General features: G+C 32.3%; 1 protein-coding gene across 2 annotated transcripts in view; it reads right to left on the bottom strand.

The window, feature by feature from the left end:
• LOC118193248 (uncharacterized) overlaps positions 1-18,713 on the bottom strand; it is a 143,163-nt gene that overhangs the window by 105,726 nt on the left and 18,724 nt on the right. Inside the window, exons 2-5 of one of the 2 annotated variants that reach the window (XM_085814502.1) lie at positions 14,192-14,236; positions 11,760-11,906; positions 4,638-4,822; positions 4,197-4,300 (exon numbers count right to left, since the gene is read on the bottom strand). In XM_085814502.1, coding sequence (XP_085670628.1) covers positions 4,197-4,300; positions 4,638-4,822; positions 11,760-11,906; positions 14,192-14,236 — 481 coding nt within the window. The remainder of the gene's footprint in view (positions 1-4,196; positions 4,301-4,637; positions 4,823-11,759; positions 11,907-14,191; positions 14,237-18,713) is intronic. The other variant, XM_085814508.1, reaches the window with a different exon arrangement.

The raw sequence follows: 18,713 nt of genomic DNA on the forward strand, positions 1-18,713 counted from the left end.
TTCTGAAATCAAAAATTGGCCATTTTCCGATTTTCAGCTTTTCGGAAAACCGAAGGAAAATGTTTCGTTTTTTCATACATCTTTAAATTTGATTTATTTACTTGATTTATTATTTATTTATTATTTTATTACTTTAATTAACAAAAGAGTACCACCCCCTTAAATTATTTGGTATTGATCTAATAATTCATATATTTTCCAAGCAATGGTTTAAGATATACTCTCTTAATTAAGACACAATAACACGCCGAATAAATACTAATTCAGAAGTCAAACAACAAAAATCAGCGTTATATTCACAAAATTTTCACAGGACTAGTTTCGATGATTTTACCGAACCACCATCCTCAGCTGCAAAACCGCAAATGAACAAGATAGGAAATAATGTTTAGATAAGATAAGAAAGTCTGGACAAGAATAAGCAAGTGGTGCCATCTGTTGGTGAAACCAGAACTAAAACACAATTTCTTTAAAGGCCGTAGGCAAAGTTCTAGTTAACGATCCTAATTCCAATCGTTAACTAGAACAGAGTTCTAGAATAACACAGAGTTCTAGTTAACGATCCTAATTCCAATCCAAATTTGCCTACGGCCTTTAAAGAAATTGTGTTTTAGTTCTGGTTTCACAAACAGATGGCGCCACTTGCTTATTCTTGTCCAGATTTTCTTATCTTATCTAAACATTATTTCCTATCTTGTTCATTTGCGGTTTTGCAGCTGAGGATGGTGGTTCGGTAAAACCATCGAAACTAGTCCTGTGAAAATTTTGTGAATATAACGCTGATTTTTGTTATTTGACTTCTGAATATACTCTCTTTTTCAGAAGGTAAATTATTTCAAACAGTGACTTTCCGAATATTTTTAAGAAGTGTTTTACGTACTAGTTCTTATAATAGTTATTTTCTGCTTTTATTTTTACTTCCACTTTTTCTGCTTTCGTTTTTCCCTAGATGTCAGAAGATAAACAGAAAAAAACTGTCCAAGTATCAGAATGTAATAAGGAAATAAAAGCTGAGAGGGACACTTAATAAACCAGAATTTTAAAATTATTCAGTTTTCCCAAAACCCAAATACCCAAGCTGACACTACTAGCAATAGATATCCATCAACGTCTCAGCTACCACTGAAATTACCAAAAGAACTTAATAATGAGAAAGAGTTTAGAAAGCGGTTTCACCCGAGAATTACCTTTAACTTCAATGCAGCTGGTCAGAAAAACAGAAGAAATACTATTGAAATCTACAATTTCTGCAACAGATACGATTTTGCCTGTGCCTGATGATTCCGGATTATGCCCAAGTCCATTATTGCCATCTGAAGTTCAAGTGTTAATAAAAAATGTTCCTGGATATTACCAAAACTTGTTTTCGAGTTTGTTTCCCCAAAAGACAAAATTGGAAGTAATTTTTTTTAGATGTACTCATGTCATATCTTGCCAGACAACGAAAGAGTTAATCCGATTTCCTAGAATGATTATGAAAGAATAAACCTGTTAATACAGAATTTCAAATTTTACTGAAAACAAAGAGACTAAGCATTGGCATGATGTTATTGAAAGAATTATTCATGCCATTTAGTTTTTAGCCAAACAAAACTTAGCCTTCCGTAGTTCCAATAACAAATTATTCGAAAGAAATAATAATTTTTTTAAGGTGTATGGAAATGATCATAATATTTGACCCTATCATGTCTGTATATATTAATAAAATTCAAACTAAAAACTAATGTTTCATTACCTTGGAGATAAAATTCAAAATAAAATAATTAGCTTATTAGGGAATAATACAGAGCAAATTATTTTAAATAAGGTCAAACAGGCAAAGCATTTTTCTATTTTACTTGATTGTACCTATCATGCCAGCAATCAAGGGCAGATAGTATTAATTTGTATGAGGTATTTTAATTTAGAAAATCCAGACATGAGTATAGAAGAAAGGTTTTTAGTATTTTGTGTTACAACAGATAGGACCGATGGAAAACGAACAACGTTCTTATTAAAGACTTCAGAGGAAAATGGTTTAGATGTTAGTAATTTACGTGGCCAAGAATACGACAATGGTTCAAACATGACAGCTAAACAGTTTTTGAGTAATTATGCTCAAATGAATCAAAAAGTTAACCAAAGTCTAACATGATATGCAACTGCACTTACCTTTTTCTTTTATATAGAAAAACAATAACAACAAACAATCATACACACACACACACACAAAAAAAAAAAAAAAAAAAAAGATAAATATTGCACAAATTACTACATTTGCAACAGTAGACACAAAATAAGGATTAAGCAATTTGTCGAATGTCATACACATCAGCATCGAGTATTTGCACGTTCAAATAAGACAGAAGAGAACACCACAGACGAACTCTTACCCTGGTTATAATTTTCGGTCAAATAAGATAGTGTGCTAGGAGGAAGGGGCACTCAGAGCTGGCACTAACACAGTTAAACGCCCCAACCCCTAAAGGAGATCCAAGACGCCGCTAACCTATCTGCCCAGTAGATGAGCTCAGACTAAGCTGAGTCGGCAGGACTACTCAGCAACTCACATTCCACGTCCCTGTTCTGGAGGGATAGTAAAAACATCTGCAATCAACAGAGGCCCCAACCCCGGACAGCCGAACAAAGTCATTCAAACAACTGCCTGACAGACCGTGCCACCAATCCGGCCTGCTAACACTAAGTCATGGTATACAGATGTTAGTTTTAGGTGCCCCCAGGGGGAAACCAAGGAAGGATATGAATATGCAATTTTGAGGCCCAGTCACACTGGAAACCTCAAGCAGTTTAAAGGCTCGCCGAATTCGCCAACTCCATTAATGGCAGGTGTTTCACCTCAGACAACTATTAATATCTGACTATATAGCTCCACTACAACCAACGGAATGGACAAGACAGTACCATATGGTCCCTACCGAACCTGAAACAGCCACCACCAATGATGACTCCAGTCTGCAGAGACTGATTTTAAACAACAGTGGCCGAGACTGCCTAGGTGCAGATCCTGAGTCGTCAGTTCATATCACGTGACCCAAGTGATCTCATCCCACGTAAACCAAGCTACAAAAATCTTATTCTCTCAGTAATTATTTACATTAATTTCAAGTTAAATCTTAGTTTGGAGTACAAGTTTAAATGCAAGAATTATTTCAATTCCTATGAATAGCTTACTCAGAAATTATGTAAAACCGCAGGGTTTTACATAATTATAGTATTGACATAATAATAGTATTGAATATACATAATAATAGTATTGAAAGAGACAATCAATCTGATAAGAAATGGCGGCGACTTGTTTTGAAAATGAGGCGTAAAAGGTTACCATTGAGGATATTTTGTTTGGCACCAGCTGTATCATTATTGGTGACTTTACACATGCGGCAGCAAAACGGAAAAGTACTGTAAAATATTCTATACATTCAAAATTTATGAAGCTATAGAAAATAAAATTATTAATTTAGGTTACTTTTCAAAACATAATTTCCACTAAAATAACTGATTAAATTTTCCCCTAAACATTCCAAATTTTTCCTAAATTTTATAGAATAAAAACAAAGTTGACTTATTTGGCGATCAGTGATTCTTCACAATAAAATAAACATGTTATTAATTTTGTAGATGACCAGCAAGAAAATATTAACTATAGAATCTCATACTTTGCACACAAAAATCTGAAATGTTCTGCATTTAATTCACTAAAGCAAACTCAACACTTTTCTAAACCTGCTTTTTAAACTACAGAAATAATATCAATCATTTAATTTCTTCTTTTCATAGCCATTTCTACCTCTAATACTGAAATTTTTTTCATAGAATTCTCTACTTTACTTAGAGAAGCTCTATATGATGGGTAGTAATTTCTTAGAATTGATAGACAGATAATGAGATAAAGCATGCAGTCATCTCTCCCATACACTAGGAAAATCTTTTTATCTATGATGGCACCTGCTCATATAAGCAGAAATTTATTTTATGAAAATTTCTGGATTTGGAGTTTTTACTGTGTTTAAAAACTTGATACAAATTGATCATTTTAATCAGTTTATTTAATACTGATTGATCAAAGCTTAATCCTTCCTTGTAAAGAGTATAAGGATAAAATTGAATACTTATTTAATTACACTAACTGATTTTTACATTATAAGGAAAAACAAAAACATTGAAAATAATGTGAGGAGGAGGGAGAAATTTTATACCTGAGCAATTATCAATAGGTTGTGCAATATACAAAATCCAATCCAGCTGCTTAGCATTCCATAATAAAATCCACCCAGTGCCATTGCTCTCTAAGTTGCCAAACCTGAAAATAAAGTACACAATTGTTATATATTTTACCTTATTTCAAACAGAATAGATAATTGCTATTTTTATTTTCATCATATAAAGCATTAAAAATAACAACACAAGAAATATGCAACTAAAATTCCATGATGAGAAATTCCAAGTTTCTAGACAAGTACAGGAAGCTGAAGAGATTGAAATAAAAGAATTATAAAATAAATTAAAAAAAAAAAAAAAAAAACTGGGATGTAACTGCTAGAAACATAGAATGGGAAAATTTTAGCACATCTTCAGTTAGTTAACATCAAAATATATCCTAGCAAAATAAAAACGTAAAACTTAATTAAAATTCCCACCTAAACATTTCAATTTCAGGTTTGGCTTTTAACATTGATGTGGTTAACACAAGCTGATCACATTGCATATATGCATCTGCATGCAAAGATGGATTTTCAGGTAATTCCAAGTGTACTGTTTGATCCTGTGCTTGAATATCCCATTCTGGCCATGTAGAAATATCAGCAATAACATTGAGTAATATCTGAAAATAAATATGAAGATCAATAAAAATTTGGAAAAAATTAAATGGAAAAAATTTTGCATCTTTGAAATATAAAATATTTCCGAATGCTTGTATCCGAATGCTGGTACATTCTTAAAAAGTTTAATAGGTACTCTCTCAGAGTATTAATTAGTGCAGCTGAAGAAAAGAAAAAATAAAGCAGTGTCATCTAGAAATCACAGAATTTATTCCTAACAAGGAGCATTCTTTAATGTATGTTTCAAACTGCAGAACTATACTACTCTTTATCAGGGCAATAAATGTTTTCATACTTCACAGTGGTAATAATATTGATAGAATAGACATTGAGGGAAAGTTTCATACTTACTTAAAAATATCAATATTATAGTTATCTGTATATCTTAAATACCATCAGATAAAAACAAAGGAAAGAAATAGAACTACGGTTATGAAGATAACAAAGCTTCCATGACTGAACTAATGCTCTTGCTCAAAATATTTTATTTACAAAATGCAAGCAAATTTTTATGCATTTCATTATGACAGACTTAAGTTAACATATTAAAATTTTACATTGTATTAAATATACGCTGCAGCTTATCAAAACTACTACACCGTACACGAAAGACCCCAAAATATCTGAAATTTACATGGAAAATAAAACATGCTGGGATAAGCAAGAGATTAACATTTCACAGCATGCTTATAATACTGACAAGATTAATCACATCTTGAAGCAGTATAAAAGGACAGATTGAATGGGTGATTTTTCCTTTGATATCACGTTTATGTCTTGTTTTTTTAAGTAGGAAGTTGTATTATACCTCACGTAAGCAGAAGGTACTTACACCAGCATGTATCAAAATTTATTTATAGATAAATCTTAGCCTACTGGGCAACATGGATGCATTAACGGCATGACATCCTTTTCAATGATCCTGTATGCCAAAATTTTCAATGATCCTGCATGCCAAAGCAGGAATGCTTTGGCATACAGGATCATAATAATCATATTTACGTGTAGAGGTATTAAGATGAATGAATGCTGCATGCTTGCATTCTTTATAATCATACTGCCCTAGCACTGAATTGATGGTATGAAATGTCTACGTATATACCAGTGGAATCTTGAGTCACTAAACAAATCAGTTCACAAATAAATTTTCCAAATGATATGTCTTTGATAAAAATGATGTCTCAATATACGCACAAGTAAGCCAGCAACAAATGATGTTCCAAAATCCAGAAGTTCACATGATATGTGAGCTTCGTGTAAAGTGACATCATAACAAAAACATCTATGTATAAACATGGTAGGGCAACAAGGCAGGACACTGGAAGGTGCTGGGGGCTTTTGTTTAATGCTGCTTATGTTCTTTCTTTCATTTAAATTTTATTATTGTCTGTATTTTGTAATATAAATTATTAAATAAGATACCATACTGCCAAAGAAAGATAATGAGAGCAGCAAAATGAAAAGAAAAGTGACTAAAATCATAACAGAAGTGAAGAAAAAAATTACAGAGAAAAAGAAAATGATGTTTATGTCTACAAATCTTCCTGCTCAGTTTGGTATGGCAAACTGCAACTGGCCCTGTTCTAAAAATTAAAGAAACAATCAAAGATGCTGATGTCACAAGATGAGTGATAGACAAATGAAAGATACTATATAAAGATTAGAGATAATTCAGGGTTATATTCAAAGATGCTGATGTCACAAGATGAGTGATAGACAAATGAAAGATACTATACAAAGATTAGAGATAATTCAGGGTGATAATCAAAGATGCTGATGTCACAAGATGAGTGATAGACAAATGAAAGATACTATACAAAGATCAGAGATAATTCAGGGTGATGGAGAAATTGTAGCTCATTTGAATTAATGAAGAGCTGTTAGCTGATAACATTGTTTGTGATGGTATCAATAATGAGGAAGCAAGGTGAGTGTATGATGACCTGATAAAAAAGTACTTGTGTATGAATATTGGATATTGATATTTACAAAGACAGCAAAAGATGGTTTGAGAATTTCAAGAAGTGACATGTATGACACACAGTTAGGCATGCAGATGCTGTGTACACCACTCAAGAGAAGGTAGCATTACCTGTATAAAAGTCAGTGAAGAATAAATTAACTGTTTTGCCATGCAAGCAGACTGAAAGGCATTACTTATGTACCACTCAGAAAATTATAGCACGTTTAAAAAACAATGAGGTAAAAAGTAACCTGCACATAATGTGGAAGATTATAACTGTAAGACTCCGGCAACTAGGCAATTTCTTATCAATTAAATCTATTAAGTCTTTACCCCAGAATAGCAAGAAAACAATCTGCTACTGAAGTGCCATCTTGTGACAACTAGCATTAAACAAAGTGCACCATTCATAATATTGTATCATATGCTAAAAAGTAAAGTGGTGTAAAATATACTTAACATTATAGTGTACTTTACAATTAGGCAAATAAACAATTCTAATATTTTAGCTTTGTCTATAAAACGTGACTGAGAAATGAAGAAATACAATTTCTTTCCAACAAAATGTGCTGTTTCAAATAAGGGGAAGTAGAAATAAAAATCAATTTTTTTCAACAAAGCAATTGAAAAAGTAATATGATTAATTTACAGCACTTGCAAGATTATCTAGACTATTAGTACAATTAGTTTTAACAGGGAATTTAAGAAATGCATGTTAACATCATTCAGGCTTTCAGACAAATTGAAAGAATTCACTAGAATGAAGTTCCTGCCTTGCAACACAAACCCTTTAATGTGGAGCAGCAGGTTATTTCAAATTTCAGGATGATCTGCACCAAAGCACTTTTCCAAAAGTGTTTTGAGGTAACCTGTGATACACAATTGATACTTGGAGATTTCAGTAAACATTTTAAAAGCTCAATTGCTGAAGCCTCACAGGCAATGCTTGGCAACAAGTGACTTGCTGTCCCATGAATTTGGCCCCAAGGAAAATATAGCAAGGTTACGTTACTTTGCATGGAAGAACTAAAAACTTCATAAACCGTACTGAAAGGTATTTATAGAGGAAATGTCGGTACTCTTTTGTTATCAGGGCTGGATTCAGAAATGTATGTATATATGCATGTATTTATAAATATATGAGTATATTTTATACACATTTGTATATGTGTATACATTCACATATAAAGGCACATACATACATTTATTTCTGATTATGGTCCTGATAACAGAAGAGGGCCGAAATATCTTCAGAAGAAGAGAAGGAATTAAAGATGTTCCCAGTTATTTGAGTCGTGAAACTTATGCAAAATGTGGTAATGTGTTAAGTTTCATAGAACTCTATCACCCCAATAAAGCAGTAGTAAGCCATATTGTCTAGTGCATGTGGAGCTGCTGTCTTATGACAAACCCTGATTTACTTTCCAAGCATAGATTCTCAATTTTCATGTTTTCAGGTAATAGCTCAAAACTCACTACATTCTCCTTGGCATCAATATAAAGAGGTGAACGTTCAAAAGAAAATTGTATTTTCTGAAAAAATAAATTTTAAAAAAAATTCAGCACTCCATAATCAACTATTTTTTAGCATAAAATTAAAGGCAATTTCTAAAATTTTAGGTGAGAGGCATAATAGTTAGTTATTTAAAACTCACTCATTATAATTAAAATATAATCTCTTAGGATTTATATGAGGGCAATTCAGAAACTAACCTCCGTTGTGACACGGTGCTAGTAGTAGTGGTCAGTATAATTCAGTAAGCTTCCAGCTATACTAGTGTGAGTATTGTACTGCTGCACGTGTGTTGGTTATAACATCAAAAATGGGCACTGCTACTGAAAATCCTGCCAAATGCAAGAAAGAAGAGTAATATGATTTCTTTGAGGGGGGGACAGTTGCCAGGACACATTCAATGTGAATTGTGTATACGGACCCAAGCAATGTGAGTGAAGATGTAGTGCATCAGTGGGTGAGATTTTTCAAAGAAGAAAGAACAAATATACATGATGAATCAAGGAGTGAAATGATGTCTGTAGTGAGCAAGAGTCAGATCAAACAAATCGACAGCAAAATTCATCAGATCCATCGATTCACAATCTCTGAACATTCACAATCTTGGAACTTTCACAACTATTTCCAAACATTTGTCAGACTATTTTGCACTATGCAGTCATCGGAAAATTAGGTTACCAGAAGTTCTGTGCTCAGTGGATACCGAAATTTCTCACAGAGATCTGCAAAACCAATCAAATGGGCACTGTTTTATATTTTTTTACTCAGAACTCTGACATACATTAGAAAACGAAAATAAGGCGTTTACGCATGCGTGTTAAGACCTTTACGGCTGCGCATATGCGTGTGCGCATGCACATATTACGTTAATGCATGCACGTTTAATGTATAATGGACGGTATAAGTTAAGCTAAAGTTATCTAATTCAGTTAATGTTGCAGATTGTGTTGTTTCTTAATCTTCGAATTGGATCCGGCTTATTATTTTTTGCAGACTGTTAGAGCAATTTTATAAAAGTAAGCTTGAACTTTTGATTATGTCAAATAGAATTTCTGATATATATTTACTGATATGTAAAGGATCTACAAAGCGAAAGTATGTTTCGATGTCCATCAAACAAAAAGGGGAAATGCTGCAAAAAATGGATAAAAGCATATCCTTTTTTTCTCTAACTATTCCAAAATCTGTTTATCAATTTCACGCTGCTCTACGGCGACGTGGGGTAAACGCCGCAGCGTGCAATGAATTGGAAGTTGATCTGTCAGCACTATCCTTATCTTCAGGGCAGATGTTTTTATTTTATTCGGCTTATAATTCCTTACTAAATGTAGCATTTCATCTTGATGTACTTTGTCTTTGATATGATTTAAATCAAATTCCTCACCATTATAATTTGCTTCCGATAGTGAAGAAAGTGACACAGAGGTTATTGAAAACGAAAAAATTTCGATTGACAAATTAGTCGGTATTCTCGACACAGCAATTATAGGACTTGAACAGCGGAACTTTGTAAATGAACAAGAAATTATGTCTGTTTATAGAATTAAAGAATTAAAGAGAAAGTATTATCACATAAAACGAAGCAACTTAAAGAACTTACATTGAAAGAAATGTTTAATAAAGTAAACAAATAAATATTAAGCTTTTTTTTTTTTTTTTTTTTTTTTGTAAATTTTGATACCCTTTAGATCATAATTGTTCTTTATTTCATAAATTACGGTTTCATATTTTTAATTTTATAATTTCTGCATGCCATCTTACCAGATTTAAACTGATGATCTGTAATCCGGAAAAATTGATAATCTGGAATCGCCGAAGTCCCGGCGAGTCCAGATTAACTACTTTTGACTGTACTTACCACCATACAAGATGCACTTTTTTTCCTTTGAAAATAGATCTGAAGAACGGAGTGCATCTTATACGTCAATACTGTGTCTTATGGATAGATAAAATTTGGTCGAAGTGCCCTAGCAGACAGTTGAAGAAACCTGCCCTACTAGTAAGGGATCAATTTTGTTCTCACAGAACAGAAAAAGTTAAAAATAAACTCAAAGAATTGAAAACTCAATTATTAGTAAATTCATTTAAGAGATTTATGAAAGAGAAGTGGAAAAACTGGATGCAATCTTCTTTCTTGCATGAAAACTCACATGCTTGATTTAGAAGAGGTTTCAAGTGACTCTTCATTTAGCTCTGGAGATGAGTGTCTGGGTTTTGACAAAGAAGATTAAAAGGTGTGTGTTGTTGTTACTTATACTCACTTGTCTGAGAGTAACATCAGCCCAAGCCCATGAAATTCCTCATGGCAAGGAGCACAAGATATGTTTGTCATTGGCAACAGCCTTGAGCACTTTACAGTTGACAGAGCGATTAAGCTCAGTTCTGAACACAATTTTGATAGAGAGCACCCCGGGGTGAGATGGGTTTGAGAATCACCAACCCCTCTCTCCTTCCACCAAATCACACAAGAGGACTTTAGGCTCATCGCATATTTAGAGTGCGACATGCCGCATCGAAACTATACATTTACAAATATTCATGCCTTCTCAGGGATTTGAACTCGGGCCCTTTGGCTCAGCAGTCAGCAACGCTAACAACTATACCAGTTGGCGGCTTTGTCCATTTATACATATGTTATGTAAATGGAAGTAAAGTTATATACCAACTGCACATTAAACAAATAGAAGGATTTACCTAGTTATATGATTAGCTAATCATACCTCAAATATCCATCTCTAGCAGCTAATGTTGCTAGAGATGGATATTCGAGGTAATATTTCTGCATGTTCTGTACCTCAAAATTACCTCAAATTTTAAGCATTTCATATTTCCATTTTGATTTTGTAATAACTTGTAAAATACATAAGAGTTTGCTAATTCCCTTTTTTTCCCATGGTGCAGGAATTTTAATGGCCAATAGCATATATTGTAACTATTGCATAATAGCATTATAAAACTGTTGCAAAAATTCAAACTTTTTGGTGGTCCTTGTAATTACTTACTTGAAAACCGCATTGATTCAACCATGCATTTAAGAATGCTTGCTTTGCGTATTCCAAGTGATAATGGCATCTATACAGTAATAATATCACTTGTAGCAATAATAAATTTTGTATATCTATCTTTTTTGCTGCAAGTAAGCAGTCAATATTCAATATTAACGCAGAAATATGCATGCTTAAGACAATTTTATAACAGCTGCAAATCAGTGTTTCAGTAAGAGTTATTATTATAACATTAGCTTCTTCCATACAAATAATAAGCATTCTGACAAAAAATTGTTACTAATAAATGTCAAACCACAACTGATTTGTGTACTATGGAAAGAAACATGTAGATAATTTTCTTGTCTCATTAAACACACATTATTTAAAAAATAAAACTTATATTTTTTATTACCGTTCAAAATTTCAGATTTAAAATTTATTTAAAAATTAAATACTCTAACAAGCAGAATACTGACCACAGCAGCACAGTTTATTTCCTTACTGCAAGCATACAGAGTAACAGGAGAACCTACAAGGTTGAAAGAAAGCTCTTTTTTCCAGCACCGAAGACTACACTTTGAAGAAGCAAGACTCCATCCATGTGCAGAATTCAGAGGTAAACTCTAGAGAGAAAGAAGGGGGAAATGAGTCTTATAAAATATTTTAACACTAGTAACACATATTTCAGATATTAAAGAATGCTTCAACTCAACCAATAAAGCTTTGAAAGAGCAGAACAGTTTTTATTACTTTTATTCACAAAAACATTCTCTTTTTAATGAAACACTAAAGTGACATTAAAAAAAAAGTATCCTACTATCAAATCATATAAACCTACTTAACTCATTTTAAATTTAATCAGAATGATAAAATTAAATTGTAAGTGATTAATAAAAGAAATAAAGTTTGACTAATACTGCCTTAATGTTAAGTCTTATTCAGTGTAACGTAAAAACAATTCAAGACAAAATTTCAGAACAGCAATAAAAGAATAGTATGAAAAAGAAAAAGGCATATTCAAATAATGGAACATTAAGGAAAGATTTCTTTAACATTCATTAAAGCCTAATGTTCAAAATAAAAGAATTGTAAATATGTAACAATATTAGGGCAGATTTAATGTTTGTTATGCTTAACTGTAAATTCATCTGAAATATTTATTAACTAGGAAGTTTTCTCTTCCTATTAACAAGTTCTTGAAAATCTTATATAAAGAATATTATTTTTACTTTAATATAATCTTTATGTCGCACAAATTACACATTATGTAGCTCATGTTTAAAATCCAAATTAATACAATTTTTTGTAATCTATTAATTTCCCCTTTTTTATCTTTTATTTTCGGCCACCCAGATGGTATAGTGGTTAGGGTAGCCTGACTGTGTTACCAAAGGGCCCCAAGTTCAAATCCCGGAGAAGGCATGGATGTAAAATTGTTTGTCCCCTCATAGGAGATAACGATGGCCACCTATTAGATGCGTCTACAATAAAATAGCCACCACTTCTGGCCTTAGGCACGGTCAGTGCCATTATAGGCAAGTGCCCGCCACTGGGGGGAAAAAATCTTTTATTTTGTGCTTAATTATTTTTATTTATATTAAATTAAGTATGGCTCTAAAAATTAGTCTAACAATTCCCCCTTACTCTCAGGCTATAAGCAACTTCCTGCTCCTGATGCCACTTCTACACAACCACAGCTCTTCCCACTGGTTTCCTCAGCAATTTTGTAGTCGGAATTCAACATTTTTACTAACTTATCAGAATTTCTGACCTGACTTAGTGCTTTCCTCTGCATCTAGAGTATTTCTATTGCTTTAGAACTATCGCAATCAATATGCTAGTCATAATTGCTATCAATTTACCACAGTGTTACACACAAAGTCAGGCTATGTCTTGGGGCCCTTTACCATGTGACCTGCTCACCAGTCATTTAAGAACGTTTTATATAAAATTTAAGTGCTACTATTTCAACAAAAAACTTCAAATAAATTTAAACAAATAAAAATATAAGATCAAAATAATTTATTACAACTGAAAACTTCTGGCTGTTAAACCAAGGCACAGCTGTCTTGCAACTCTGCATCAATACTTTAGAGAAGACTTCAAAAAAGAAATGAAAGACTTAAAAAAGAAAAATTTCAATTTCTAAATGCATGCCAAGTAATGACAAGCCATATAATAGTAAAATACAGCACCTTCAAACACGATCAAAATTGCTATCTTTCCATGATAATCACAACCACGAACATCTTTATGCTCTTTTTTGTCAACAGAATGAAACAGAGAAAATAAAAATGGTCACTTTGGAAACTTAATCTTTCAGATTAATTCAATTTTTGCTACATGCATATTGGCAGAGGATCACGATTATTAAAGAATACCATAACTTCAATTCCCTGTTAAAACTAATTATACTAATAGTCTAGATAATTCCGCAAGTGCTGTTAATTAATCATATTACTTTTTCAATTGCTTTGTTGAAAAAAACTGATTTTTATTTCTACTACCCCTTATTTGAAACAGCACATTTTGTTGGAAAAAAATTGTATTTCTTCATTTCTCACTCACCTTTTATAGACAAAGCTAAAATATTAGAATTGTTTATTTTCCTAATTATAAAACAGAGAATAGTACACTATAGTGTTAAGTATATTTTGCACCACTTTACCTTTTAGCATGTAATACAATATTATGAATGGTGCACTTTATTTAATGCTAGTTATGGCTTCTGGTGCAGAATTTCTCAAATAAACTTGCCATTCATATGTGTTAAATGAATATCTTGTTGAAAATAATATCATTATGCATAAGAAGATGTAAAACATATAATCTTTGAAGCCCTACTATATTGTCTATCAAAACTGTTAAATTAAGTAAATGCTAAAACATTACGATCAAGAAGAATTACCTCACGATGCGATTCAACAATTTTCACAATAACTATAGTTGGATCCTGTGAAATAAAAGTATCATTAATGAATAAGCAGCAATAACAATTTTGCTATAACTTCACTAAAAACATTAAATTTCCATTAAGCACAGTATTCTGTTTTGTCACACTATTAAAATGCATCAATCAATTCTAGAATGATGCATGTACTCAGATTATGCTAATATCTTGCTTTTTATCAAATATTCTTGAAAAAGTTTTATATAAAAATAAACATTATTATATGCAAGTCCTATAATATACATAGCTCTAACAACTCTAAAAAATAACTGCAGAAAAATTTCTCACTACAGTCTCTCAAGTAACTTTGGTACTTTCTAATTGATCCAACCTTTTCAAAAGTCGGCCATTGTTGGTGACCAATTTTTTGCCAAGCTAAGATGTGAAAAACAACAGCCATTTTCAAAAACAATGGCGCAGTATGAAATACATAAAATGGAAACCAATTAACAAAACTTAAAGTGCAAGAATAATAAAATGTTCAGCTTTTTTTTTTTCCTATTCTTCACATAGTAGATTTGCTTGTGACTTAAAAAAATCACAAAAGTGCACAAGATTGGCAATTCACAAGCTATTGTTTTCCCATGTACACTGCTGCTAAAAAAAAAAGGGGGGGAGGGGACAGTTCTATATCTCCCGTTCTACTGGGGCGATTCCTGAAATTCAAATTGCGTTCTTCTTGTCTCAAAAGCAGGACTTAGGATATATATTAGATTTATATATAGCACTATTTTAACATAGGTATTTTGACACAAATTGGACTTTTTCTGAAATAACATACCACATTTTTTACATATTTTGATTCTATGACTCAAATTATGCCTAAATATTAAATTTTATAAAATTTGGTGCGAAATTTATGGAGAAATTCAACAATTTATCTTGGACATAATATGTGGCAACCTATTTTCATTTCCATATTTACATAGTGTGTGAAAGGAAAAAAAGACTCAATCATTCCTTCTTTCAAATGATGTTCTTTATATTATATTTTTAATTATAATTGTTATTAATTTTAAGCATTTTTTACTTTTTTCGAATTTCATTTTAATTGTTTATGTTGCATAGTTTCTTTCAAATAACTGTTTTAAAAATTTCTATTTACTCATTCGAACCGCGTAGTTTAAATCAAAGGTGCATCATTTACTTTTTTTTTTTCAAATAGTTTTCTTTATACTATATTTTTAGTCATAGTTACTATTTTAAGAAATTTTTAATTTTTTAGACTTTTATTTTAATTGTTAATGTTGCATTGTCTCTTCAGATAATTATTTAAAAATTTTCTATTTATTCATTCGAAATGAGCATTTTAAATATATTTATTAATATAAATTTTCCAGAATTTGATTTCATTTATTTGAATTGCGTTTCTTTCGGAAGAATACTTTGTGACCCAGACTACGAAGCATTTAAAAAGTGCATATATTAAAAGAGAAAATACAGTAAAGCACAGTCAGCACACCTTTTAGTATTCAGTTCAGAAAAGATATATAAATAAGAGAGATGTATAACCGACATTTTAACTTAGGATGTTTGCATACACTGATTTAAACAGTTTTTCTTCAGGCATTCTGCTTTATTCTTGCTCTTTTTCTTCAGGCATTCTGCAAGTATATTAAAAAGCATCCAACTTTTCGAAACATCTTGGTATTTCTGACAATCATTTAAATAAAGTTACCGCCTTCCATTTCATAAATGCCCACAAACTGCCGAGCGGTAAACTCCCTGAACACTGGTAGTTCACTATGGGGTTCGAATCCCGGTACACGAGCTGGTTGCATGGGTGTTTTCATGGATTTTCTCATGTATAACGTGTATGCCAGGTGGTTTTCCTTAGGAATTTCTTCACAAAGGCATCCTTCCTTTTAGGCAGATAGCCCTGCTTTGCCGTAACTTAATAATCCAAGTCAATCCATTTCATCAGTATTTAAGTCAGAGCCTTTATCAGTCTTTAGAGCCTAAGCATTTTGAAGGCATGAGATGAAAGGAAAGACTGGTTTCATCAAGAGGTTTTGGTTTATTTAATTATGGCAAAGCACACTAGGGCTATCAGCCTAAGGGGAGGGATGCCTTCGTGGAGGACTTTCTAAGGGAAATTGGTTCGTATACACATTACACATGAGGAAAACCACCAAAATGACCATGCAGACAGTAAGTTCGCGGGATTCGAACCTTGGACTGAACTACCAGTCTAAAACCGAACCATATAGTCTAAAATCAGTCGCTCTTCACTTTAATCTGCAATGATATCATTTTTATCTTTTCTGTTAACACAAGCTGAATTGATGGTATTTGCTGGTGTACACATTCAAGTGTTTTCTGTTTGAATACCTAAATTCTTTAAAGTAGCCTGAAAGTATACTAAAAAACGTTCAACTTTTTTAAACATCTTGATATGTCTGACAGCCAAATTTCCCTTCAAATTTTTGCTTACTTTTCTCCCAATTTTCTTCTTTCCTTCTACAGTTATTTTCAATGCTCACATAAGAAAAATTAAGATTTTTCGATTGCTAGACTTCCATACATTTTGCATTCTTGTCAATATTTTAAAAATATCAATTGCATCAACTGCATTTCAGCTGGAAACAGCTTTTCATTTTCTAGACATTTTAACTATAAACAAAGTATAGAGCAAAGTCCAAAGGATAAATATTTTAATTAAAAGATTTTTTTGCTAAATGACAAAGAAATAAAACAGTCCAGCAGTGTTTATTCTGTACCACCGAGTGACCCGATTATTCAATCTAAATCATATTAAAGATCGTGTTTTTTTTTATACAATCTATAATGTGAGAGAAAAAATAGCTTCTTAAAACATTCTTTCTAAGAGGATTAATATAAAAATTCATATATATATATATATATTTTAAAGCTGGGACTTGAACCAAATTGTCAAACTTTTAAAGTTTAATTTACATGATGGTTATAATTAAAGTTCCACTTTGAAACGGTAATAAAAGGAAAACTACCGAACCAAATGTTATCAAACTTGGGAATCGTGTAAAGGAGGTTATGGGAATTTATTTCGTAAGGCAAAAAAAAAAATTCAAAAACTCACCATCAGGGGGAAAATGGCGCTGTATGCAATATTGTTAAATGAAATAAGACATGAAAACATCTGTTTAAAATGTGTTTGTTTCCAAAACGTGTTACAAAGCATGTTCAATGTAGTGTCCAGCATATTCCGAAAGCAAGTTAAATCCTGGTACTGCATTCTCAGCAACAGCAGCTCTTAGCATATCAGGAGGAATGTTACGGACATGTTGGTGGATCACATTTTTCATTTCTGTCAAATTGTTTAGATTATCACCATAAACAAAACTTTTGAGATAACCCCATAGCCAAAAGTCACAGAGGTTGAGGTCTGGTGGGAAGTGTTGGCCTATAAGACGTTCATTTGTGAAATGTTGCCTAAGTAACTGTGCGACACATGTGAGGTGGGGCCCAGCCCTGCATAAAAATCGTAGTATCTAAAATGCCATGTTACTGCAGTTCATGTATCACGAAACATTTTAACATTGCAAGCTGCAATCACAGTGGTCCAGCTATCAACTGCTCTTCAAAGAAAAATGGTTTAGTTATGAAACTAGCTGTCAATCCACACCAAACGGTATGGAATGACAGCTATGCAATCGAATGCAGAAGGAGAATGCCATGGAACTAGGTAGATAATATGAGGGATTTTTTTGGCCCAAATCGCTTAAAAGTGTTTTGAATCAGTATCTTCATGTTTCAGGGCCGAATTCAGGCTTCAAAAATTAGAAATTAGCGATCTGTAAGAAAACGATTTCCAGATTGTACGCACTTGTGCGAGTGATTTGCGATCTCACATTTTCTAATTGCTAATTCATGGTTTAAATGGTAATTGGCTTACTTCAAAGTTTCTTAAGGGTATAGAACATATTAAACCTGCATAACAAAAGGTTAAGTTAGATTCCGACCCATATTTAATTTAACAATATTGCATACAGCGCCATTTCCCCCTGGTGGTGAGGTTTCGAACTTTCTTTTTTTCGTGGAAAATAAATTACCATAATCTCCTTCACACGGTTACCAAGTGTGATAACATTTGATCTAATACTTTTCCTTTTATGACCGTTTCAAAGGGGAACTTTAATTATAACCACCCTATATATTATTAAATTTTAATTTGAAGCTGTGTGTTATATGTATACCATGTGTAAGATTTTCGCTTTTATGGAAAAAATAAAGAATCGAAGCAAATACGCTTAGGATAATGGAAGAAAACTGAAAAAATTTCCCCTCCCTGCGAAAATAAAATATTGAAACTTCGACCTTGAATTTATTGGATTATCAAAATATTCAATTTGACTTATCTTTTAAGTCCTAGTTCCGCCAACAATTCCATCAAAAATTCCGAATCACTGAAGCTGAAGTAAAAGGTTTAGTATATATTCACTGTATGTTAATAAAGTAATCAGGGTGTAATAAAAATAGATTATAGAATTTACGCTGATGC

The sequence above is a fragment of the Stegodyphus dumicola genome, chromosome 1, assembly GCF_044657685.1.
Source record: "Stegodyphus dumicola isolate Sdum_Otavi_A_Nest chromosome 1, ASM4465768v1".
Taxonomy (NCBI): Eukaryota; Metazoa; Arthropoda; class Arachnida; order Araneae; family Eresidae; genus Stegodyphus; species Stegodyphus dumicola.